This window comes from Cuculus canorus, chromosome 1 (assembly GCF_017976375.1).
Source record: "Cuculus canorus isolate bCucCan1 chromosome 1, bCucCan1.pri, whole genome shotgun sequence".
In the NCBI taxonomy this organism is placed as follows: domain Eukaryota; kingdom Metazoa; phylum Chordata; class Aves; order Cuculiformes; family Cuculidae; genus Cuculus; species Cuculus canorus.
This window is the reverse complement of record NC_071401.1, coordinates 132,068,224-132,093,873: the sequence shown is the minus strand read 5'-3', so window position 1 is coordinate 132,093,873 and position 25,650 is coordinate 132,068,224. Positions and strand designations below refer to the sequence as shown.

General features: G+C 41.4%; 2 protein-coding genes and 1 long non-coding RNA gene across 11 annotated transcripts in view; 2 read left to right on the top strand and 1 right to left on the bottom strand.

The window, feature by feature from the left end:
* The window catches only part of LOC128854132 (C-type lectin domain family 2 member B-like), a 64,592-nt gene extending 55,816 nt beyond the window's left edge, over nt 1-8,776 (top strand). For 2 of the 4 annotated variants that reach the window (XM_054084627.1, XM_054084624.1), the window contains 5 exons: nt 1,915-2,074; nt 2,880-2,948; nt 4,253-4,437; nt 6,015-6,118; nt 7,026-8,776. In XM_054084627.1, the coding sequence (XP_053940602.1) occupies nt 1,915-2,074; nt 2,880-2,948; nt 4,253-4,437; nt 6,015-6,118; nt 7,026-7,140 (633 nt within the window). In that variant the 3' untranslated portion in view covers nt 7,141-8,776. The remainder of the gene's footprint in view (nt 1-1,914; nt 2,075-2,879; nt 2,949-4,252; nt 4,438-6,014; nt 6,119-7,025) is intronic. The other 2 variants (XM_054084637.1, XM_054084628.1) reach the window with 2 other exon arrangements.
* A 2,542-nt stretch (nt 8,777-11,318) lies between these two features.
* Nucleotides 11,319-23,362, top strand: LOC104054956 (killer cell lectin-like receptor subfamily F member 1). 4 transcript variants are annotated; one of them, XM_009556031.2, is made up of 6 exons: nt 11,319-11,503; nt 15,489-15,587; nt 20,307-20,438; nt 21,030-21,181; nt 22,404-22,519; nt 22,976-23,362. In XM_009556031.2, exons 1-6 carry the CDS (start codon nt 11,440-11,442, stop codon nt 23,103-23,105), a joined length of 693 nt encoding a protein of 230 aa, XP_009554326.1. In that variant the 5' UTR covers nt 11,319-11,439; the 3' UTR covers nt 23,106-23,362. The 4 variants fall into 4 exon arrangements, with proteins under 4 accessions (XP_009554326.1, XP_053912013.1, XP_053912012.1 ...); XM_054056038.1 differs by lacking the exon at nt 15,489-15,587; XM_054056037.1 differs by lacking the exon at nt 11,319-11,503 and having other exon boundaries at nt 14,587-15,587; nt 22,404-22,480.
* LOC128850915 (uncharacterized) overlaps nt 12,327-25,650 on the bottom strand; it is a 26,420-nt gene continuing 13,096 nt past the window's right edge. Inside the window, exons 2-4 of one of the 3 annotated variants that reach the window (XR_008448150.1) lie at nt 22,337-22,585; nt 14,442-14,592; nt 12,327-12,450 (exon numbers count right to left, since the gene is read on the bottom strand). This is a non-coding gene — a long non-coding RNA (uncharacterized LOC128850915). Of the gene's footprint in view, nt 12,451-14,441; nt 14,593-22,336; nt 22,586-23,907; nt 24,107-25,650 lie in introns of those variants that run through there. The other 2 variants (XR_008448149.1, XR_008448151.1) reach the window with 2 other exon arrangements.

The window sequence follows — 25,650 nt, the reverse complement described above, 5'->3', positions numbered from 1 at the left end:
ACAGGTCTAGAGGAGGGCCATGAAGAGGATCAGAGAAATCGAGCACCTCTGCTATGAGGGCAAGCTGAGAGAGTTGGGATTGTTCAGCCTGGAGAAGAGAAGGCTCCAGGGAGACCTTATAGCAACCTTCCAGTACCTGAAGGGGCTAGAAGAAAGCTGTGAAGGGACTTTTTACAAAGGCCTGTAGTGACAGGATGCTGTGGAGTGGCTTTAAAGTCGAGGGGGGAAGATTTAGATTAGATATTAGGAAGAAATTCTTCATGGTAAGTGTGGTGAGGCACTGGCCCAGGTTGCCCATGGAAGCTGTGGCTGCCACCTCCCTGGAGGTGTCCAAGGCCAGGTTGGATAGGGCCTTGGGAAGCCTGATCTGGTGGGAGGTGTCCCTGCCCATGTCAGGGGCGTTGGAACTGTATAATATTGTAAGTCCCTTCCAATCCAAACCATTCTATGACTCTATGGTTGGACTTGATGATCTTAGATGTCTTCTCCAATCTTAACGATTCTATGATTCTGTAACACGGTACTGCCCTTCATCTCTTGCAGTTGCCTCAGGGCCTAGAATTAACAGAGCTCCTGGTGGTTCCTCAAAAGGAACTTCTTTATCTAAATAAGCTCTCAGGAATGGAAGTGGGTTTTGTGGCTCACTGAAAAGTGGCTCATCTTTAGGCTGGATGTTTTTATTCAGTCTCCCAAATGTTCTTTGAGACACTTTTGCCAGCATCTGCCCTCGCAAAATGCCTTGTTTTACAAGAGCAGTGGCTTACCTGTACCGCTGCTGGATCTCTTTGTGACTGTTATCTCCCAAAGCCAAGCGTGGGGAATGGGCTTTGTCCCTGGTGTGGACGAGAAGATTCAGGAGAAACTCCTCAGTGGCTGGAGTCAAAACCAGTGCTTCTTCTGTATGATAACAAAGCGTAGCATTCTCACTGGAGGCAAGAGGCCCAGCCCATGCGCAAACATATATCACTTACCAAACAATGAATGTTGAGGATGAAATGGACAAAGGATGAAGTAGTTTGGGGATATGCTAGGGGCAATCAGAAGAGATTTTTGGGTAAGAGTACCTTATTGGAGAATGTCATTCCAAGCCTTAGTTTCTTTCATTTTTTTTTTAGGATGGACCAAGTGCAAGTGGAGTCTTTTTCATAGAATCATGAAATCATAGAATGGTTTGGGTTGGAAAGGACCTTAAAGCCCATCTAGCTCCACACCTCCCCTCGCCGCTGCTGTGGGCAGGGACACCTCACACTGGATGAGGTTGCTTGAAGCCTCATCCAGCCTGGCCTTGCACACTTCCAGGGATAGGGCAGCCACTGCTTCTCTGGGCAACCTGTTCCAGTGCCTCACTGCTGTCACAGGAAAAGTCATCTCTGGGTGACTTTTTCTGTTAAATTTGTCATTGAAAGTGGGATTTTAGAAAATCCCTGGGGAAAATTCCCTCACTAGAGCGAGCACGAAGGTGTACAATGAGCTTCCCTCTGCAGGCCACATTCAGCCCTGCTTGGCAAATTGTCTCAAATTTTTTCATGCATAAAATGCAGAAAGCTTTGTGATTTGTGCCCTTTCCCTCCTGCTTTGATATGCCGCATCCTTTCCCTATTGCATTGTCCCTGTCTGCTCTGTCCTTCCCTTTCCCTCCATTGCAGTCCTCATTCCCTATTGCCTGCTTCCCTGGGAAGGAGAATGTGTGCAATGTATCGGAGGCCCACCCTTTGCTTTTGGTGGGCCTCCGATATGTTGCACAAACTCCTGATTTTCTGTTTGTTTCCTCATTTCTACATGAACCCAGCCTTCAACCTCTCAGGAAAAGGCAATAATTAAGGCAGCTTTGGTTTCTCTACCATTTTCGCTTGTTTATAGGCAGTAGGGGAAGCAGTCATTATACATAGCTGCGTTTTTGTTTCCCGGCTGCAGATGGAATCTACAGATGAAGAGACTCCTAGGCCCATACTGATGGCACAAGGACTTTTGGGGAATGTAGACTCCAAACAAGATGCCGAACAAAAAGTGGCAGTTAGGTCGTGGGTGCGGAAGACAATGAGCTTCTGTAAACAGTGGTTCTGTCCGTCACCAGGTAAGATGTTGTTATTTGATGTTGGGTAAGATATGTTCCTGCAGGAAGTCTGAAGTCTAGCTCCACGTCGGTCTCCTGATGCTCTGTCTTGGACAAGACAAAATCTGAGAGCTTACATCTAGCCAAAGCTGTAGTCACAAAAATGAAGAGAACTGTTATGTTTGATCCTTTAGTGTGAAAACAGGCATATTTCCATGTGGTAAAATACTCTTGGAAAAGATGTAGGAAGTAAAGCCAAAGCTCATTAGATTCGTGCCTTTGCAACAGATGAGCTTGCGTACCTCCCTTGAAATTTGTGTGTGAAGGGCAGCTTGTGAAAAGAGAAAATCCATTTGATACAAGACTGCAGCCCTACTCTGAACCTTAACCTTTAATATTTGAGTGGCATGGGAAGAGCTTCCTGATTTCCAAACATGGATGTAGCTTGACTGGAGTTAGTGAAGAGCTATGAATTCTCATCCTCCAGAGGTTGTTGCTAAGTGGTCTGCAAAACATAGAGGAGATGACAGACATGGGACTGGAAGGCTTAAATCTGCAATACAGGGATCTGCACACCCGTGGAAAGCTTTAGGGTCTATACAGGTTAAAAAAAGCCCAAATTAGGTGATAGTCAATGGTTTTATCAAACTGTCCTGTCACTTAAATATCAGTTCAAGGTACCGGTTTGACTTTAGTAGTGCTTTAAATTGGTACACCTGGAGCTTAAGTGAAAGGCTGTCCCACTGCTGTCTCACTTAATACTGAAATACAGCCTGATTCTACGTGCTCGTATATGCAATACTGTTAATCATCTTCTTTTTCACAGCCTGCTGGCTACACTCGCTTGTTGCATTTGTGCTTGGGATTGTGCTGATGGTCATCATCTGGGCACTTGGTAAGCTTTTGGAACGTTTTCTGTTTGAGGTATGTTTCCTCTAACCACTAGGGTCCAGGATGACAGCAGTCAAGCGCACCAACTTTCATGCTCTGCAGTGGCCAGTCACAAAAACTGAGCCGTCCATCAATAATACAGTTGGTTTGATATCAGTATAAGGTGAGGCTCCAGGCAGAATGTAAAAGGAGAGAGAATTCTCGCTACAGATAAAATCCAGCTGATTCAGTTGCAAGATTTTGTTTTACCTTTTTGCTGCGTCCTTGCTACTCTGAAGAGAGCAGTTTCTTAGCTGACCATGCATGTGGGGTATGCATGTTTTGTCTGTGCTTATTATCAGTAGCATCAATTATTTTCATTTCAATATTAGCCATCTCCAAGCTTAAGCAGTCGAAAAATGCATTTTGGGTGCAGAAGTTCTGGATTTGACCCCAGCAGGATGACCCAAGCAATAGGCTTTATACGTTGAGTGAGCCTGGGTGTCTTACAAAGACAGAAAGCCTTTTCTGCCCAGAAAAGGTCACCGTGACCATTCAGTAACAATCAGGGCAGATTATTTTTGTTTAGAAAATAAAAAAAAAAAAGGAGTAAATGCAAATTAATTGTCTTCATTGCAAGAAATTATACTCAGCCCTGAAACAAACTGTCAGTGAGTCCTCTCACCCTCACAGAGCTACTGTGACAGAAAGAAGATGGAGAGGAGGCATCAAAACATGCTGGGAAACAACTCCAACGAGCTGTTCTTCAAACCATTATCTCTAAATAATAATAATTTTTACTTGTTTATGAACAGACAAATTCCATTAGCATCATGTCAATGCCTCATTTCCTTGCCTTCACACAGATTTATCAAACCTGTATAGGTCTGGTACAAAATCAGAGCAACTTGTCTTCATGAAATATCTCACCAGTTGTAGATATTCAAGTAACTTCATTACTTAAAGCAAATTTGATCAATAAATGAACAGTATGAGCTATATTTCCCTGTTACTGGGCTGAAATGTGTCGAGTATAAATCGCCAGTTGTCAAAGCCTCTAATTTTCTAAAATTCAGAAGTGTTTTCCTAATTCTACTTATTTTCTACCGATTGTAATAATTAGGCTGTAGCCCCCGACTTTCATGTTTCTCAGCTGAAGACATTGCCTGAAAGGCACAGAAGGTCAGGACTCTTGCTCTTCCTTTGGTTTCTCTATTGGCATCTGGTGTGGCATTGGCTTTCAGAAAAATCTATATTTTAGATTGACTTGTGCTGATGAATGCTAAGATCTTACCAGGCCGAATCATTGTCCTGTCTTTTCCTTTGTAGTTGGACAACAAACTGATACATCTCATCACGAAAAATTTCCTCATGACCAGTGCCCCAGCGAATGGATATATTACAGAAGGAAATGTTATTTCATCTCAGAGGAGGAAAAAGACTGGACATTTAGTCAGATCTTCTGCACTAAGAATAATGCCTTGCTAGTCGTTTTTGAAAACCTGGAAGAAATGGTAATGGGACAAAACCCAACAACAGAACAGAACACAGCTTCTGTATCTGTCTCTTTCCTTGAGAAAGCTTTAATTTTTGAGGGGTTTATTTTGGAATGCAATACTTATCCTATAAATCTTTGTAAGATAACTATGTTGTGTGAATTCAGGTGGTGGGAAGTACCTGCTTTGTTTCTGCAAGTAGCTGGCTGGCTGCAGAAGGTGTGCCAGCAGTACTAGGTGCTGACATGCTTTGGTGCCTGGCTTTGGCTTGAATGGCTATGAAAAGTTCTTTGTTATAAAAGAGTTTGCCTAGTGTTACTTTTCTGTCCTAGGGATCTTCATCTTCACAGCAGGTATGATCCATCCAGCTTCCAGTAAAGACAAATAAATGGGTACTTTGGTTTCTGTGAGAAACCACACATTTAAAGCCACTCAGCATAGTGGATATTATCCATCTTTATCTGCTTCCATCTCGTTTTAGATATGCCTTAATGCCTCTTAGAGATGCATGCTTCTACCAGGCATGGGAATATACCCCTTCTGAAGCTAGTTTGGACATTTTCCCATGCTAAGAAGTGTGCTGAAATACTTTGGTTTGCCTGTATTTTGTGTTTTGTATTGGGCCAGTGATTGCTAGGGGCATCTTGCTACTGCATGCTGCTAAACTGTGATGTGCTTTAATAGACCTACTGTCTTTTGGGTCTTGACAATGAAGAATTGGTTTCATCAAAAAGTTAGTTTTTAGGTAGATTGACATTGGAACTTTCTTGTTACTGTGATTGTTGAATTGGGTTCAAAAGGCTACTTTTCTGGTTAGCTAGTAGCTATTACTGATGTAGCGGCTATTGAAATGGAGGAAACCTCAGTGAAATTACACAGATGAAGTCACATCTGATTTTGACTTGAGCTAATGAATCTGTACAGCTACAAGAACGTCAACAACGGGAAAGCTGCAGGGCCTACTTTTTCAGTCATGTATGAGTCCTTATCAAATGTGGTCTCTCATTTTGTCTCATCATCAGACACCTTTCTTTCCCTGTAGTTCTAACCACATTTGTCCCGTCTCCACAAGCCCCTTCTGCATTGCTGCCCTGTGATTGATCACCTCTTAACTTTCTAGATGCCTCTCTTCTTTACCTGTCTAGAAGCTTCCCTTCTAATTCATAGCCTGTGATACACAGTTGATATTTGGCTGGGCAGAAGTTGGTGTTATTTGAATTGCTGCTTAAAACTTTTATACTTACAAACTGTAAACACAGCTTCTGAAGGAAAGGCAGAGGAATTCTGACGTTGCCCTACTGGGTGAGACTAATGCTTTTTGCTAGGCACTGTCTGGTCTCCAGCGCTGGATAGCGTAATCCACATCAGAAGAACTTACAGAACCTCTAGAAAGGCATTAGAACCATACAGAGACTGTTTCTTTGAAACTGTATTGAATTGAAGCTGCTAGGGGAGAGTGGAGGAGTGTAAGGGTTCACTCTTTTCTAAATGATGAAATGATGAACTAGTCCTTCTCAAAAGTCACGGAAGAGATTTGCTTCTCGTTGTTACAGGTCATGTTGACAAAAATAAAAAAATACCTTTTGTTTTTTTAGCATTCTTTAGCTAAGTATTTGAGAATAGATGACTCCTGGATCGGATTGCACAAGATAGGTGGAAGTTTCTTCTGGGAGAATGGTATTGCCTTGGACGTGGACTTGTAAGTTCTTTGCGATTGCCTAACACATACTTAAGTGAATGTGTAATTAGGATTTAGAGCACAATGTTATTTCTATGAGGATTCTTTCTTTTCTGTGATTTATAAGTATGACTTTGAAAATGAACTCTTTGCAGTTATTACTGATCTAACCCCAATAGTATTGATGTAGAGAGGTCCCTGATGCAAGAAGGGTTTTTTGGTAGCTCAGCACATCAAGATAAAGTTATTGGTCACCCCTATTTACCTTAATTGATACATGTTTTTCAGTACGTAGTACAAACATTTCAATCTCTTTCCAGATCTCCAGAATTCTTGGTTTCTAGTGTGATCCTTTGTGCTTGTCTTCCTGACATACACAGTTTCTAGCAAATACACATGGATGTTCAGGGAGGAAAGAGAAAGAAGTGCCAAGTGTGAGGGAATGATCATTTTCAGATGGATTAAGCATCTGAAAGAGAGATCATGCTTTAGTGAGTTTGTCACAACCTGTGGACAACCCAAATTTCACTCTGTTTCTGTTAGTCATTGTGTGGGCTACACCAGCTCTGTAGCAGGCCTTTCAAAGAGCAGTTGCCCTTGTCTTGCTCTCCGGAGCATGTATGACCTCTCTTTCAAGACAGGATCTATCATAAGCTGTCTTTTGTCTTTCCTCCTGTTATTGTTTGATAGCGGGTATGGATTATTCATCAAAATAGAGATTTGTGGCACGCTGTATGAGCTAAACAAGCTTTTCTAAACGTGATTTATCACTCACCTGGCTTTCAGCAACTGAAACTACCATATCATGAGGGACTAAAGTCAACTGGAAACTACTTGAACCCAAGTTTTGTTTTGCAGCGGGCCAAAATATTTAGTTCAGTGGTAGAAATTATTTAGTAATCACTGTTTTCTTCCTGTATTTTTTCAGGTTCCAGATACGGAATCACTCTGACTGTGCCTACTTGGATGCCTCCACTGTTTCTACCTCAGCGTGCTCTTTGCCCAGGCGCTGGATCTGTAGCTTCCATAAAGGGGTGGCATAGATCTTCATTTGATATTTACAGTTAAGACATATCCATTGTGGAGTTTCTTTGGATAGATGGCAGTCTTGGGCCATCTGGAAGGCTGAGTTGGAGTGAAGAATTTTTTAATTGACTTCCAAAAGGTGCTTCTTATTTACATGAGACATGTTTTGAACTAGAATGTTGAGAATTGTAGTTTTGTTACATGTTGCACTGTAACAGTGTTCACAACACTACAAAAATGTTTACAAAAATAAATGCTATTCCATTTCAGTAGTGAGTTTATTTTCCCAGTATGTCTGAGTAATAGCAAACCAGTTGATCTGCTAAAAGCATACTTGCTTTTAGGCATGTAAAGAGCTTTCTTAGACATTGAAAAGGTCCCCACCAGTTCTGTAACCAGAAACTCTTGAGTTCTTGCGGTTCAGGATTTTCATAGCATTTTTATAGTTTCTGGCAGACACCGTTGACCTGACAGGGCGTTTGAGCATGTAGAAATCAAGTCTGGCTAAGAGAACAAAACAAGGTGTCAAAAGGGTTTACTCAACAGTGGAGCTTGTGGTTGGTGGTTCCCAACTCTTCCCAGCATTGCTGAACATGTACAGTTTGTCCTGATCTGAGACACAACTGTAGAAGGCCACCATTGTGAGCACCATAGCAGAGCTTTCCTCAGTTTCTCTACATTGTGTCTTAAATGTACTGACTGTCTGCGCTCCTGCTTTCCTCAAGACAAAGACGTGGAGCACCCCAGCCACTACAGAAGAGAAAACCTCAGCTGTGCCTTTTGATTCGGAGTTCAGCTCCATTCATAGCTCCACCTTCGTGGCTTCCCTGTCTTTCCTGTCACATGACAATATCATTTCAAACATGCTTCCCAGAAAGACTCTAAGGGAATCTACCACAGAGCAGAATCGGGAAATGTAGGCAGCCTGAACTTGTCTGTAGAACGTGAACACACTGAACCTGCTTTGAGCTTCAGACTGTCCATGAAGCCTGCCAGTCCAGCTACCACAGTCACAAAGGAAATATATACTGTGTTGTGTGGTATTGCTTTGGCATATCTTTTTGTAGAAGTAGCTAATAAGCTTTGACATAGTAAAATCACCATCTTGTCATACATGAGTACATACAGGTACTCACTGTTCCAGGACAGGGCTGCTGCAGCACACCAAATTAATAGTAATGCCCTCCTTGTTAGAATGATGTCAGAAACCCAGATCCTTGGAAATACTGTAAGAAGAAGGGGTGCTCGAAGATTAAAGTTTTGCTGCTACATAGGATTTAGTACTCATTGGCTGTATTTTATTGGATACTTCTGCATTTGTGCATTGATTGCTTGGTTAATTTGCAGAGTGTGTGTGGGTTATTCTTTTTAGTCTGAAAAACTGTTTTTCCTTTCTTTGTGAGGATTTTGTGCTATTTTTATGTGTAGATACATGAGTACATTTTTACTTCTACTCCAGACTTTTAAAAACTTCAATAACTTGAGAGTGTAAAGGGGACTTACTACAAGTGAAACAAAAGACAATAATGTTCAAACAGCTTATTTACCACTTACATAACTTCTAAAAACTGATGTGTTCCTATGCAGGAGGATAATCCACCTAGGAATCAAATTCTGTCATTATTCCCATAGGTGGTATGTTGCTAATCTCTCTAAGAGCTTCCTGAGACAAACACAGGAGCCACTGCCTTTTATTTACTACAGCTTTACAAAGCTTAGCAAACATACAAGAAAAGATATAAAAAAAAAATAATATGGACTGGTAAATGATTGTTGCACTTTGACCTTGGATGGCTGCCAGATGCCCACCCAGCCACTCTCTTATTCCCATTCCTCAGCAGGACAGGGCAGAAAATAAGATGAAAAAGCTTGTGGATCATGATAAAGGTGGAGAGATCACTTATCAATCAATCATAGAATCAGTTATAGAATGATTTGGGTTGTAAGGGACCTGAAAGATCACCCAGTTCCACCCCCCCTGCTGTGGGCAGGGATACCTCCCACAGGATCAGGTTGCTCAAAGCCTCATCCAGTCTGTCATTGAACACCTCCAGGAATGGGGCAGCCACAATTTCTCTGGGCAACTGGTTCCAGTGCTTCAGCAGCCTCAAACTAAAAATTTCTTCCTAATATCTCATCTAAATCTCCCCTCTTTCAAGTTAAAATCCTTACCCTTCACCCTATCAGTGCTCTTCCTGATGAAGAGCCCCTCCCCAACTTTCCTGTAGCTCCTTTTAAGTACAGGAAGGCTGCTATAAAGTCTCCCCATGCTGCCTTCTCTCTAGGCTGATCAATCCTAACTCTCTCACTTACCAGTTACAATTATGGGCAAAACAGACTTGGCTTGGGGAAAGCTAAGCATATATTGCAAATTAAAATAGATTTGGATAGTGAGAAATGAAGATAAAAAGATTAAACCAATACCTTCCTTCTGCTCCCTGTTCCCAGCTCAACCTCACTACTTTATTTCTGACTCCACTACCCTCATCATCCTCCACCCTGAGAGGCACAGAGGGGTGAGTGTTACGGGGTCAGTCTATAACAGGTCCTCTTTGCTGCTCCTTACTACTCAGAGTGTTCCTCTGCGCCAGTATTGGTCCTTCATGGGCTACAGTCCTTCAGGATAAACCTGCTCAAGTGCGGGTGCTGTAACTCCCACATATACATTATAGGGATGGATGCAGAACAATCTAAGTGTGTCAAGTGAAGCAAGGTTCTTTTGGACTTGTCCTGTCTTATTTCACCAGCTGTTGCACCTAGTGAACATAAAAGCTGTAACTCAGAGTATGAAAATCATTCCAGGTCTGTTCTAGAAACAGTTGTTAACTCCACATTCAAACTTCACCTTCAAAGCATCTTCTGAGAAAATGATTCAGAAGGCTAGTAACACTGCAAGGGTTTGTCTGCACTGGGTACATGAGATTTATTTAGCATTGTGATGTTGTGTGATAAGTATCAGCACCTTATAGAAACCGAATGTATTTGTGGGTAATTCAGCACTTTTGTTTCATGATAATCTATCAGCCTCAAGTAGTATGTTTGTACTTGAAAGACTTCTGTGATGGTGGCTTTTTTTTTCAATTTGTGATTGTAGTGCATACAGCTTGACCTTGGCTCTCAGTACTAATCTTTATAAAAGATGAGGTAAATGGTCGTTTGGTTTAAATGGCCATTTGTAATAATTAGAGAGGTTTTGGTTAAGAAATTAGTGAATAATTCTGTCTGGTGCTCTGCATATATCTATATTTCTCCAAACTGAGGTGAGGGTTTAAGACACTATTTGATTCGTATTACAGCTAATGAAACGATGGTCTACGTCTCTCATGATGTATCATGACTAGACACTATAAGGACACATTAAAGGTGAAGCCAGGATGCGGTCCTGACCCTAATAAAACCTTAGTGAAACCTTGTGAATTTCACTGAAGCCAGAAATCTTTATAACCATTTCAGAGAAAAAAAAACCTACTCAACTTTCTACTGAATCCTCAATTTCCAGAAAGAAATATTCCACACTAACAATTAGAAGATTCCTAAGAACTTGCTAGCATTCCCAAATTAATTTTTTTAAAAAAGAACTTGCATGTAATTTAAAAGTACATAAAGCTGATGAACAAGCCCAGGCTTGTTCTTTTGAAGTGCAGCAGAAACATTGAAAATTCTAAGGTTTGAATAGATCTGCTTCAGTATTTCCACGACACATAAGTCTCCATTTAAAGAAAGGCATTAAGTTGCTCGAATCTATGAACAGTTGCTCAGGTGGACAGGCACAAAGCAGAGCCAAGGATCAATACATATATCACCCTTTCCTGCTATTGAGTGTCATACGCACACAATTTTCTTTTGGTAAAGCAAGAAGCATTTCCCAGCATCTGAAAAATGCATAGAAGTTTGCACAGCTAATTTTAATATAAGGTGAATGAGAAAAGTCTATCAATACGCTGAAATGAGCTTGAAGGGCTCAAACTGGTTCCCTCACGCACAGGACTGTAGATGCATTGAAAGACTGCATTTGAGGACTGTGGTACTGCATTGGAGAAAAAGCAGTACTAGAATTGTCTGTTAGAAGGGTTTGGAGTTTGTCAGAGAATGACAGAGGAAGTGGAAAAGAAGTGAAAAAGAGTTCATTTGTCTGCACAGCTTATAATGTTAAGTTCCTTTTTGTAGTCCTGCTACTGCATGGCTTCAGCTAAAAGTGCAAATGACCATCCGCAGTCGCCTTCCTGTTTATCACACTCATTTGAAGCAGTTCTCATAACGTAGTTTTGCACAGAGAGCCAGTCTTCAATAGGAAGAAGCGATAAAAAGACCTCGAGATGGAGAATGAAGAGGGTTACACAGAACTTTATTTCAAAGGAAGGAAGAAAAGCTCCGATGCAGGTGAGCATTTATGCTATACCTTCAGACTTGTTCCATAAATAACACATCTCTCCAGTTCTATTCAGCTATATTTGAGTTATCATAAAAAAAAATCCAAATCTGCCAAATGTTTCATTGGTATGACTAAAGCTGCTAATGATGTGTGGCAGTATGCAGAGAAATAGGTAGTAGATAAAATGCACTACTAATAGAACCAGGCTTGGAATACCATTGCTGACAGCTTGATCACAAAATGGAGACTAGGGGGTAGACGAAGATGAGCAAAATGGGAGGCATTAGTTGTTGGCAAGTTTGGCTCATTAGCCATTTAATTTTTCTACAGGGTTTTCGGTTGGGCTTTTTCTCTGTTTTACTTTGTTTTGTTTTCAGGAATCACAGCCAAGAAGAGTTAAGAATAATTTAAATCAAAACTGTAAGATAGTAACTTATTGTCCAGAAAGACTTTTCAACAACATCTAGGGGTTTTGTCAAAAGTGTTAGGAGCAGCAAGGGAGAAAGTACAAAGGTATATGCTGAAAGGCTTTCAAGATCACATTTAATACCTTTATTTCTTTTAAGCATCCTAGGAAAGAGTTTCTTAGATTGTAAATATAATACCAAGTCCTCAGAGCAATGAGATGTCCAATTTCCAACAGTTAATTAGCTATGATGATCAGTTCCTGAGAAATCATGGTCACACATTTATTAAAGAATGATTTTTAATAGAAAAAAAGCAAGAGCCAACATCAGTATAGCAGGATAAATAGTGTGCAACTTTATTAACATCAGTCGTGCTGGTTTGTCTATTATTACAAATCAGCTGAGAGCCTGTTCCCAGCTGCAGTGAAAGCACAGAAACAGAAAAAATGAGAAAAAAAATCAGAAAATTGATCACAAAAGCTAATATTTATTTAACGAAGAATTTTAGATGGTCTTCAAAATATTTGCCCAAGTCTCCAAAAGCATTGCTGTAATGGAATAGATTAAATATTTCCAGTTAAAAAATGTAGAAAGTCAGACAAAGCGTATGTGGCACAGAATAGTATGTGGTCACAAACACGCAGAGCACACAGTGACAAAACTGTGTTTAAAATGCTCTATATTCATTACTTACCTGCATGACTGGATATTGTGACAGGACAGGGCAGCATTAAAGTTTCAGGTAAGCAACTTAAGAGAACAGTGCTTTCATTTAACTCTTTAAACAATGCACTGCAAGCTGACACTCTGCTTGCAGAGAAAGGTGTGTGAGCTAGCTTTATACCAGACACAGAGCAATCACGCTAGCATGATATACATACGGAATACAGAAGTGAATTCACTGGAGTGGTGAGAAATGGTTGCTATGCCTCATTGGCATAATCTAGTGGAATATCCGTGCCAGTTCATATAGTACAGAAGGAAGATGACGATGCAGAGCTCCCCATGCCCCTTGCAGTGCCATCCTTCTTGTCAGTGATGGAAGCTATATAGCTGTCTTGAGAAGCTGGGAAAATGCTGAGCTGTGCTGTCAGCACAGCAGTATTGCTGCTACAAGAGCTCACTTTAGATTGCTGAGTGCTAATCTGAGTACACAAGCCACTGTTACTGTTATACCTGCAGTCTAGTCATTGTGAAGAGTTAAGATTAGACTTCAGACATCCTAATTGCTGTTTCTATGCCAAGATCACTGTTTAGCAACCAAAGGAAGAATGAATACACACGCAGGTGCTTAACCTTGATATAGCACATAGCCAGTGAAAAGTACTGCATTCTGTTTATGTATATTTGCCATCTAAACAGGGTGGTAATATAAAAACAGTGGGGATTAGCTGTCTGAATATTTAAAGAGGACTAGTCCCAGATACAACATTTCCCAAGTAAGCATGATTGAAATGACAAATGAGAAAAAATATGTTAGACCTCTGTGCAAAATGATGATAGCTAGAAATGGGACAGAAAGTGAAAATGCTAGTGGAAGTGAATTTATCATATAGCACAAAATTCATGATTTGAAATACAGCTCCATGCATTACATTTTTGAAATAAGAGTGTAGAAGCAGGACAATTTTCAATTAACTGATTCATATTTGATCTGGGCCACTAGCATTTGAAGTGTAATGGCTTTTGAAGGACAATTCCATGGGGTAGTTTCTGACCTTATTTATGAGTTAAAGTACGAGCTATACCTGTCTGCAAGGTATAACATTTTGGAACACAGTTTTCTCTTCCAAGAATGGCCATTTCTATTAAATGGATAATCATCTTTCTGTTATTCTCTGACTTTATTCCGGGGTCCTAACTCATGGAAAGTTTGTGTGTAAAATCTTTTTTTTTTCTTGTGAAGTTAAGTTTGGACAAAGAGAACCGTGTATTATGCCTTAGCCTTTCTAGGAGAACATTTGCAAAGTATTTCATGAAAACACAAATGTTAGAAAGCTAGGAAGAAAAATAAACATGACATTTCCCACATAGTTGGGCAACTATTATTCTCCCTGCTCAAGGGAAACCTTTGAGGTATCGTAGAACATCTTTTATGCTTCACTAATTCTGAAGACCTTTGTTGTATTGTATTTTACATTAACTATATCACTACTCCATTCAAGAGCACAGGGACAACCTGCTGGAACAAGTCCAGCAGAAGTCTCCTGAGACACTGATTGAGCTGGAGAAGTGACACAGGAAGAGAGGCTGAAATAATTGTCTTTGTGCAGACCTAAGAGAAGGCTGAAGGGAGTCCTAACTTTCTCTTTAACTACCAAATGGGAGAGTGTAGAGAAGACAGAGATGAACTCTGCGCAAAGGTGTGTGTTAAAGATATAAGGTGGAACATGGAAAATTACAGTTTGATAAAATTACCATAGCAGTGGTCAAACTATAGGACAGGAGCCTGGGAAGGCTATGGAATAATTCCTATCCATGGAGATATTTAGAAACTGGCTAGACAAAGCTTTCAGAAATCTTCTGTAACTCAACTCACCTTAAGCAGGAGTCTGAACTAGATGGCTTCGAAATTCCTTCCATCCTACATAGTTGTTGATTCAAGATATGTAGAAATCCTGACATAGAGTGAGTGAGCAAACAGCGGCAGTGGTTTTACTAGGAAGTGGCGTGGCAGGAGTGTACCAGTTCTAAAAAAAAATAAATTTTAAGATTGTTGGGTAATATTAGAAGGAAGATTCACCAAGACTTTTCACTTTTAGGCTTTTCTGATTCTAGTTAAAAGTAATTTTCTTTCAGTTTCAAGGGAGTTCATTTTTGCATCTCTATTCATTAACTTTAGTCAAGCATCCACTCTGCAAATAAGCCATGTTTAATGCACTGCTACTTAATTTTTCAAACATTTTGTAGTAATTTTCCAAGTAGAACTGGCTGAACGTAAGCACTCAATAAAAAAAAAAAAATCTCCAAATGATAATGTGCACTTTTCTAAAAGCCTTTGACTTGGTGGCCAGTATACAAGTGATAAACCTAATTAGTGGGTGCTGGAGTTGCAGAATTTAATTTTCAGATAATCTATTCATCCTTTCTTGATTGATAGCATTGGTAGTCATAGCAGCAGAACTTCATTTTTGGTTTTGCATGTTAGATATATCTGTTTCTCTATGATTGTTGGAATTATCAGTTCTTTCTTTTTCATTGTGTTTGTTAGTTTTTCTTTAGAAACATTTGTTAAGTGCTTGCTGTGATATTTAATAGCCTTCATGATACCTGCAAGTGAAAACACCCTGCTATGAAGAAGCAGAAACTGTTCAGTAGCCACTCAAAACCTCAAATGAACTGCCAAACAGTGAAGACAGCATGAGAAAACTCAAGCCCTCAGAAAGTTTTCATAAATGAAAGTTTATTAGAAACAAGAACCACTTGGTGTGCAGGAGGCAACCAGAAGGGAAAATGCAATGTTGACAAAGCACGTGCCAAAATGACAGCGATGGACGTCCTGTCTGAAAGATGTCCAGAGAAACCCAGACTTGTGTCCTGGGTAGCAATTCATGCTGTATTTCTAAAACCCTCTTATTTCTTTCAGGACTTCCCTCTAATTCTTCAGGCTTCCGATGTCTTACTGCTCTCATGGGATTTCTGAATGTTGTATTTCTGGGAGCCATGATCACATTAATTCAGCAATGTGAGTGACTGTGTGAAAGGTTTTGCTTTAATTCCTGTGAAATTGACAGATATTAATCCTCAACTTGAGGAACTCTTGCAAACAGTTTTGATAAGGTGACAAGACCACTCATACTTTCTGCTGTTCTATTTCTAATGAAGGTGGGAGGGAGTCACCAGCATTTTAGTTCCATCCCAGCACTAAGGAATAAGGAACAGGAGGTCAAAGACAAACAGCTGATAAATGCCTGGCTCCGAGCCTGGTGTGAGGAGAGAGGCTTTGGAGTCTTTGATCATGGGGTGACCCACGCACCCACAGGCTTTCTTACTAGGGATGGGACATGCTTGTCTCCAAGGGGGACTAAAGTACTTTCTAAAAATCTAGTTAGGCTCTTAAATAAAGCTTTAAACTAGATGTGAAGGGGGAGGGAGAGGAGACCTGGCTGGTTGGGAATGAGCCTGGTAGCGGGATTCCAGCAACTGAGATATGGTGTGTCGGGGTGGACCACCAGTACACCACGACAGAGCAAGAGGGGGCGAGTACAGCTGGGGACCACAAGAATGAAACTGGAACTGTGGAGTTAGTTATTTTGAGGACCAGTCAATTGGGAATGAACTCTATGCCCTTTATGAGGGCTGAAGGGTCGTCAGCCCAGCTGAAGTGCATTTACACCAATGCATGCAGCATGGGCAATAAGAAGGAGGAGCTGGAAGCTGTTGTAGGGCATGGTGACTGATATCATTGCCATCACAGAAACGTGGTGGGATGACTCATATAACTGGACTACAGCTATGGGGGGGTATAAACTCTTCAGGCGGGACAGGAAGGGTAGAAAAGGAGGCGGGGTAGCCCTCTATGTTAACGAGTGCTTCGATACCCTTGAGCTGGATTACCGTAGGGAAGGGACTGAGTGCTTATGGGTTAAAATCAGAGGAGCCCACAAGAAGGCAGATATTGTGATGGGAGTCTGCTACAGACCACCTAGCCAAGAGGAGGCAGCTGACGAGCTCTTCTATAAACAGCTGGGGATGGTCTCTAGATCTCTACATCTTGTCCTCCTGGGTGACTTCAATCTTCCGGATATCTGCTGGGAGTACAATACAGCAGAAAGGAAGCAGTCTAGGAGGTGCCTGGAGTGTGTGGAAGACAAGTTCCTCACACAACTGGTTAGTGAACCAACAAGGGAGGGTGCCCTCCTTGATGTGCTGTTTGAGAATAGAGAAGGTCTTGTGGTGGATGTGACGGTTGGGGGACACCTGGGACTAAGCGATCATGAGATGATAGGGTTTTCAGTTCTAGGTGGGATAAAGAAGGGGATTAGCAAAACAGTCACATTAAACTTCCAGAGGGCAGACTTTGGACTGTTCAGAAGGTTGGTTAGCAAAGTCCCATTGGAGACAGTCCTTAAGGGCAAGGGAGCCCACGAGGGCTGGGCTCTCTTAAAAAATGAAATCCTAGCAGCTCAGGAGTAAGCCATCCCCATGTTCCAGAAAAGGAGCCGGTGGGGGAAAAAGCCACCTTGGTTGAGCAGGGAGATTTTGGGATGCATCAAAAACAAGAAGGTCTATGAGCTTCAGAGGAAAAGGCAGGCGTCTTGGGTGGACTACAGGAAGGAAGTGAGATCGTGCAGGGAAAAAATCAGGAGGGCTAAGGCCCAACTAGAAATCAAATTAGCTAAGTCTGTGAAAGATAATAAAAAATCTTTCTACAAATACATCAACAAGAAAAGGAGGAGTAGGGAGAATATTCAGTCCCTATTGGATGCAGAAGGAACAACAGTGACAGGGGATAAGGACAAGGCTGAGGTACTTAATGCCTTCTTTGCCTCAGTCTTTAATAGCAAGGAAAGTTGTTCCCTCTGTATACAAACGCAGGAGTTAGAGGAGCAGAATGAGGCTCCCATGATCCAAGAGGAGGAGGTTAGAGACTTGCTTGCCCACCTAGACACCCACAAGTCTATGCGGCTGGATGGGATCCACCCAAGAGTATTATTGAAGGAGCTGTCGGATGTCCTTTCCAAACCCCTTTCCATCATCTTCCAGTGGTCCTGGCTGATTGGGAAGTTCCACTATAATGGAGGCTGGCTGATGTTGTGCCCATCTACAAGAAGGGTTGCAGGGAGGATCCGGGGAACCACAGGCCTGTCAGTCTGACCTCAGTGTCATGGAACAGGTGATCTTGAGTGCTATCATGAAGCACACACAACCCCAGTTCTCTCAGCCCGTCTTCATAGCAGAGGTGCTCCATTCCTCGATCATCTTTGTAGCCCTCCCCGAACATGCAAGAGAATCAAGTGATCAGGCCTAGTCAACATGGGTTTACAAAAGGCAGATCTTGCCAAACTAACGTGATCGCCTTCTATGACAAAATCACTCGACTGCTGGATGGGGGAAAGGCTGTAGATGTAGTCTTCTTGGACTTCAGTAAAGCCTTTGACACAGCATTCTGCTTCAGAAACTGTCTGCCTCTGGCCTGGACGGGCGCACACTCTCCTGGGTTGAATACTGGTTGGATGGCCGGGCCCAGAGAGTGGTGGTCAATGGAGTTAACTCCAGCTGGAAGCCAGTCACAAGTGGGGTTCCTCAGGGCTCCGTACTGGGTCCGGCCTTGTTCAATGTCTTTATCAATGACCTGGATGAAGGCACTGAGTGCACTCTTAGCAAGTTTGCGGATGGCACTAAGCTGGGTGGAAGTGTGGATCTGCTGGAGGGTAGGGAAGCTATGCAAAGGGACCTTAACAGGCTGGACTGCTGGGCTGAGGCCCATGGCATGAGGTTCAACAAGGCCAACTGCTGGGTCCTGCACTTGGGGCAGAACAACCCTATGCAGTGCTACAGACGGGGAAGAGTGGCTAGAGAGCTGCACGGAGGAGAAGGGCCTGGGGGTGTTGGTTGACAGCCGACTGAAGATGAGCCAGCAGTGTGCCCAGGTGGCCAAGAAGGCCAATGGCATCTTGGCTTGTATCAGAAACGGTGTGACCAGCAGGTCCAGGGAGGTTATTCTGCATCTGTACTCCGCACTGGTGAGACCGCACCTTGAGTACTGTGTTCAGTTCTGGGCCCCTCAGCACAAGAAGGATGTTGAGGCTTTGGAGTGTGTCCAGAGAAGAGCAACGAAGCTGGTGAGGGGGCTGGAGAACAAGTCTTATGGGGAGCGGCTGAGAGAGCTGGGGTTGTTTAGCCTGGAGAAGAGGAGGCTGAAGGGAGACCTTATTACTCTCTACAACTACCTGAAAGGAGGTTGTGGAGAGGAGGGAGCTGGCCTCTTGTCTCAAGTGACTGAGGACAGGACAAGGGGGAATGGTTTGAAGCTCCACCAGGGGAGGTTCAGGTTGGATATCAGAAAAAAATTCTTCACGGAAAGAGTCATTGGGCACTGGAACAGACTGCCCAAGGAGATGGTTGAGTCACCTTCCCTGGAGGTGTTTAAGGAACGGGTTGATGAAGTGCTGAGGGACATGGTTTAAGGGAGTGTTAGGAATGATTGGACTCAATGATCCAGTGTGTCCTTTCCAACCTGGTGATTCTATGATTCTCTGAATCTATGATTTTGGGGCCATGGATCTGTAGAAGGTCAGTGGCTTTCAGAAGGCTGTTGCATGTCTGGAGTGTGTGAAGGGGGCTGGAATCTTTCTCACTTTCCAGTCCCCCAATCTAAGAATCCCTCCCATTCCTTTCCAAAACTCAACAAACCACCGAAGCTACTAGCCAAAGAATCCATTAGTTTGGAAAAAGTCAATTAGTAATGAAACAGTCCTCAATTCATGTATATGGTGCAACTGGAACCCCTGCAAACTCCTCCTTCCCTCATCCTCATATCCAGTCTTCACCTCTGATGCCTAGCTTTGCCTACATTAAGTAAGCCAGTTCTCCTCGGCATGTACAATGGGAATGTGGGCATTCAGGGATGGGTGAGATGGTACACATAGTTGGAAAAGACATCTCAAAACAGAAATAAAAATGTGTACCTCTCACTTTATATAAGGGGCCTTTCCATTGTCCTTAGAATTTGTGCATATGCACTGGGTCACTACCAGCATTGATCATGTATGTACAGAACTTTTCTATCTGGCACAGAGGTGGGCCATTATCCCTGAGTGTCTAAATTCAGAGATCAGAAAGAAATGATTGAAGGTGCCCTGGTCAGGCAAGTCAAACAAATTTTTAGGTTGCCATCAACAAGAACCTGAATGTAAATCAAGAAGCCTAACTTCAGTTTCCTCCTTTAGAAAATCTTGTCTTGGTATTCCTGATGTTCAGCGTGCTTCTGGACATCAAAATCACATTGTGCATCAAAATCCTCTGAGAACACAGAAGGAAATGAGAATTAAGAAGCACTTCTGGGCAAAAATATCCTACAGAGTCAATTGTTCTCCCTTTCTCTGGATGCAAGTCCACCCATATTTTTCTGAAATAAGCTCAAAACAAATTTCAGGAACTGGAAAACCAAAGGCACGACCATGTTACTTGAAGAATGACTGTTGCATACCATGCTGCCAAAAGCATGGCGTTGACACGCTGTCTTTGTGAAGTCAGTTACCTCAAGTATTTGTTTCATGCATATGATTTGGATGCCCAACTCCTCCACCTACCATTTATAGGACAGCTGGAAGGACGAATGCACAATCTGATTTTCCACTTAAAACTCCTATTATTATTATTATCCATGGGAAAATACTGTGGGGTTTCTATACAGTTCACTTGTGAGCTTTACGTTAAAATGTTTGAGATCCTTCTCCAGGTGACTTACTCTCAAGTGACACAGGGAAGCCCAGAGACAATCTTTCTGAAACTGGTACTGTCTTTGAGGAAGATCTTCATGAAAACAGATTACTGACTACATTAAAAGAAAGCTTATGCATGCATACAAATGGTAAGTAAATAAAATCTTGCTCATAGTAACAGAAATGGTTTGATGTTCTTGAAAATATTAAAAATATAATTAAAATCTATTAATATTATAAAATACAGTTAAAATATATTAAGATTATAAAAATATTAAAATATATTTAGATTAAAATACTAAAATAAACACCTGCACAAAGGAGTTGACATTCAGCTATGAAAATAAGCATATTTATATTGATAAAGATTTATAAAGTGATGTATTTTATAGTTCCCTCCTTGAAAAATACCAGTTTAAGCCAAAAATAAAAGTGGAAGAGTGTTACTGAACACCTTTGTTACTTCTTCCTGGATGTCATTTGATTTTACATTTCCCAGTAATTTCAGCAGAGCTAGATTTTAACCATGCATTTTATGCCAATTATAATATAAAATATTTTGTACAATTATCTAGATATCTGAAATATGTAAAGTAGAGTGATCCCTAATCAAGGAATTACCATTGTAAAGCAGGGACAATGTGCTTTCTTAAACTGAGCTATACCATCACAGGCAACAGATACCAGGTGGAAAAAAAATAAGAAATTACAAAAATCCCTTCACCGAAAATTCTTTACAGACTCCAGATGCGAACTCTGCCCCACTGGCTGGAAGTTGCACTATGGGAGATGTTATTTCTACTCAGAAACTCGTGACACCTGGGAAAACAGTAGAAAGTATTGCTCAGGAAAAAAATCTGAACTCCTGATTATAGAGGATGAGGCTGAAATGGTAAGCTTGTAAGGTGTTCTGTGGTTCAAATGTTCTTCTTACTTATACTTTGTGGATCCAAATATCAAAGCATAGCTTTCTGAGGACACAGACATGTAGTAATAAGACAAGAGGGAGTAGCTTTAAATTGGAAGGGAGAAGATTTAGACTAGATATAAGGAAGAAATTATTCACAATGAAGGTGGTGAGGCACTGGCACAGGTTGCCCAGAGAAGCTGTGAATGCCCCATCCCTGGAAGTGTTCGAGGCCAGGTTGGATAGGGCCTTGAGTAGCCTGGTCTGGTGGGAGGTGTCCCTGCCCATGGCATGGGGCTAGAATGGGATGGGCTTTGAGGTCCCTTCCAACCCAAACCATTCTATGATTCTATGATCCATTTTGTGATTCTATGATTCATTCTATGATTCTATTTTTAAAATTCTATTTTTAAAAGCCATTTATAATCCAGATACCGTTATAAAAAGCATTGTCAGTGGAAAGTGTTCTGATAATTGCCTTTTGCATGTTAAGAGCACTGCTGTCAAACAGATGACCAGTAGTCTACATTTCATTAAAATAGATGCAATAGATGTATCTCCAGCAAGAATCAGCTGGTATTTGAAGAATTCTTGCATGTTTTATTCCAAATCAAACTTGTTCAGAACTAGGCTGTCCTAAAGGCTGTCGTCTGCAGGATGGAGCTGTTTCTCTGTCCTTCGTACATTTTAAGTGTCAGTACCTGGTCTGTGGCAATAGAAAAAACATTTCTGTGGAACAAATCCTCAACTGTAGTGTGTCCCTCTTGTGTTCTTGATTTTGCTTAAAGGTAGCCAGGTTCAGTCACTTCTAGAGCACCCAGGAGGGTGAGCTGGCAAAATGTTCACATCCCTTCTTCATAGAAGGGGAAAAAGAGGAGATGGCTTCAGCTCCTGTAATTTAGATCAGCCTGGTCATCATCTTAAATGTGCTAGTGGAATGGGCTTGGGGCCAGCAAGGAACCAAAGGTTAGCTCGTTGATTGTTCTACTTACCATCATAAGCCACGATACTGGGTGTAGTTGAGAATCTGAACTCATTTCCACGTGTTGGGTTTGGTTTTTTTTTCCTTTTAAATTTCTTCAAAACATTTTCCTGAATCTTTGAGCATGAAAGCCTTACTGGTTTTCAAATATTACTTACCACTATACATCACTGGTGCTGGAGTCTTATGAAGTATTATGGGAGTTCAAAATATACCTCTTTCCAGGATTTCCTAAACAAACTGAAGGATAAAGACATTGGCTTTGTTTGGACTGGATTAAGCTTTGATGAAGAGCAAGGCAGGTGGGTATGGCTCAACGATACCAGGCATCCAAAGCACAGGTAGGTTTATTCTGGAGTGAATCTGTGTTGGCTTCCGTGATGTGCTCTCCACTCTCTGTGTCCAGACTGTTCAGCCATTAGACCATGAGAAAGATAAGACAATATATCAGGTCACATACTCCAGTTAGACAGCTCAGCCTGTTCTGATTTTTCTTAGTACAGAATTCTGATTAAAATCTGTAGCTGAAAAGTGAAATTCCATGATAGCTCTCAGAAAAGGAACTAATCTTATTAGGAGGTACCTGTGCTGTGTAAGCTTTTTACTTCCAGCTGCATAACGAGCTGAGAAATAGAGAAAGGGTGAAGCTTACTAAACGAATAAAACCTGTCTGTATGTCACAGAATCAAAAGAATGACAGCACAGAGACAAAAATATCCAATCTTTGTGGTTTCACTCTTTGAATATGCAAACAATTTTTTTCAATAAACTTCATAGCTGTTGTTTGGTTCTTGCAGTTTTACAATAAAAGGAAGGAAGAAAGAAGAGAAATGTGCTGCCTATAAGTTGACAGAAATGCATGCTGATAACTGCCATTCCCTGTACAAGTGGATTTGTAAGAAAAGTGCAGTCCTTCTGGACATCTAAGATATTATTAAGTGCAAGCAAATGGGTTCTTTGAAGGGTCTTTGGAGGCTTACACCACTTAAGAGTGGGTAGGATATCTGATCTAAAATGAAGGGAAAACTGTTGACCTGAATTGTGATGAATCAATGCAGTGTGATTCTGTTTGTGATTAAAGTCAAGGATGATTTCAGGCTTGTGTCTCTCTTCTTTTGAGAATGGTGGCATAAAATCTGTGTGTCTTTGTGCATGCTGATGCATTGCCCCTTAAATCTAATAAAATAACACACAATAATTGTTCAAATACAACTTGGTCATAATTTGGGACTTGTTTGCCTCTGTTGTTTGTAAGACTACAGGCAAAGCCTGTCAGTTTTTCCACACCAAGTGCATTTCTGCTGTAGAATGGTCACTATCTCAATCAAATCATTAACTGCTGTGACTTGTCAGCAATATCGTAAGAGAGTTCTTCGGTAAGAACTGTCAATGCCTTGCTTTGCTCATAATGTTGTTCTATAGCTTCAGTCCCTCTAAGTTGTATTTTCTTGGTGTTTTAACTCAGCAGGCTCCTGTTTCAGCTCTCAATGTCTCGCCTTTGCTTTTGAAGTCTGAATTTCCTGATCTAGACTATGTGTCACTGACCACATCGCCCATACGCTGTATCACTTGATGTCTTTACGGGAAAGTTTTGGCTTTAATGTTTTAAAGTTTGCAAACTCTTCGTTAGTATCTGTGTTATAAAAAACATGCTCTGAGTGTCTGTGCAACCCCATTTCCTAATTCTGACAGTTCTTATGAAAACAGAGATTGAATATAAGCTAGATACCTGCCAGGGCCACAGGAACACACATTATCTGCATTTCAGGTCTTCTGTGATCATTGAAGTTGCCACCCACAGTAAGGCTTTCACAGAAAAGCTGGTCACATTCTTTGTTATGCTCAGTCTTATTATGATCCAAAAGAAAATTCATACCTTATAATCAATGTCAAGAAGTCATTGTTTGTCTAGATAAAGTTGTAGCAGTCTAATCAGAATATAACAAACAAATTATTAGTCCAGTTATAATAATTATCACAATTACAAAATTATCAGAAAAAGTCCCATTAATAATACACTAAAACTGCTGACAAATACTTCCTAGCAGAGTTTTGCTCGTCACTGCAATGCCCCATGTATCCTGGGTGTATTGTACCTGTCTTCCACTAGAATAGGGAAAGGACGTGTGTGGAGTCATTGACTGGTGCCCACCAAGTTTTTTCTCAGGAGTGGTATGTTGTTGATGGAGATAAGTTCTTCCCCCTTATTCTTGGGCTGAGCTGGAGTTACATCTGTTATTGCTAACTTAGTCTGCTTAGTTGTTCTTCTTTCACTAAAGTCTGACATCTTTTATTGACTGTCTCAGTTAAAGATACACAACAGCCTCTGTAGCCTCAGTCTGTTGGGTTAATACTTGTTAATAACAGCATTGGTCAGCCACACCTTTGCTGTATGTGATATTCACATAGATAACTAAAAACCAAATTGTGCAGTTTTTCCTTGACTGCTAGACAACTGCTGTAGGAGCTAAAACAAGTTGAAATCAGCTCAGCCTGAGACAAGTGGAACACTGGAAAAAGTTGCCCAGGAAAGTAGTCATGGCATCAAGCCTGACACAATTCAAGAAGCATTTGAACACTGGGAAATTTTTTTTCCTGGGGAAAAATGTAAAGACGTTGCATACTTGTAGTTGTAAAGAAACAACGCTAGAGAGCACTGGAAGTTCTGTGGAAGGAAGTGCTCATTGCACTCTAATTTGTTCCCTAAACTGAGCTGAAAAATACATATTAAGCACTGGAAAAGCCCCTAAAGAGGCCTTCTGGTCTGACATGGGCCGTATGCCTCTGTGTTCCTTTAAGCTACCAGAAAAAACTTCTGTGTAAATCCATCTTAATTAAGTGGTGGATGATTGCATGCTAGACAGTGTTTCCCTTAACATTCACTTCTCCAGTCTGCCTGGACTCTGATTCTGGCACTCCCTCACCACCTTACTGCCTCTCTGCTGGGTTTGCATCAATGTCTCTTTTGAAATAGCATTCTGAAAAGGAGACATGATGCTTCAGCTGTGGCTTCATGACTATATTGAACAAAGTGAAATAAGAATTTGATATCCATGCTCTTCTTTTTGTTTTGTCATGCATAAGCCCTTCCTTACAGACTTGCCTTCCTTGCCATAGGGGCACACTGCTTATTCGGTGCTCGCACGTTTTACTGCATGGAATATGGTCCAGTCACAGGCTTTTTCTGCATTCTGATATTTGTCCTAGACTTAACGTGCTATATATCATACAATCATAGAACAGTTTGCATTGGAAGGGACCTTAAAGATCACCCAGTTCCCCTCCAACCCTACCACGGGGAGGGACACCTCCCACAACAACAGGCTGCTCAAGGCCCCTTCCAACCTGGCCTTGAACACCTCCAGGGAGGGGCAGCCACAGCTCCTCTGGGAAACATGTTCCAATGCATCATCACCTTAATCATGAAGGATTTCTTCCTAAAGTCTAATCTAAATCTTCCCCTCTTCAATTT

Coding starts and splice junctions, on each gene's coding strand:
- LOC104054956 (XM_054056036.1), top strand. CDS start 15,413: ATGTCCAGAGAAACCCAGACTTGTGTCCTGGGTAGCAATTCATGCTGT. Junction 15,588..20,306: donor GATCACATTAATTCAGCAAT/GTGAGTGACTGT, acceptor ATCCTTCTCCAG/GTGACTTACTCTCAAGTGAC. Junction 21,182..22,403: donor TAGAGGATGAGGCTGAAATG/GTAAGCTTGTAA, acceptor ACCTCTTTCCAG/GATTTCCTAAACAAACTGAA.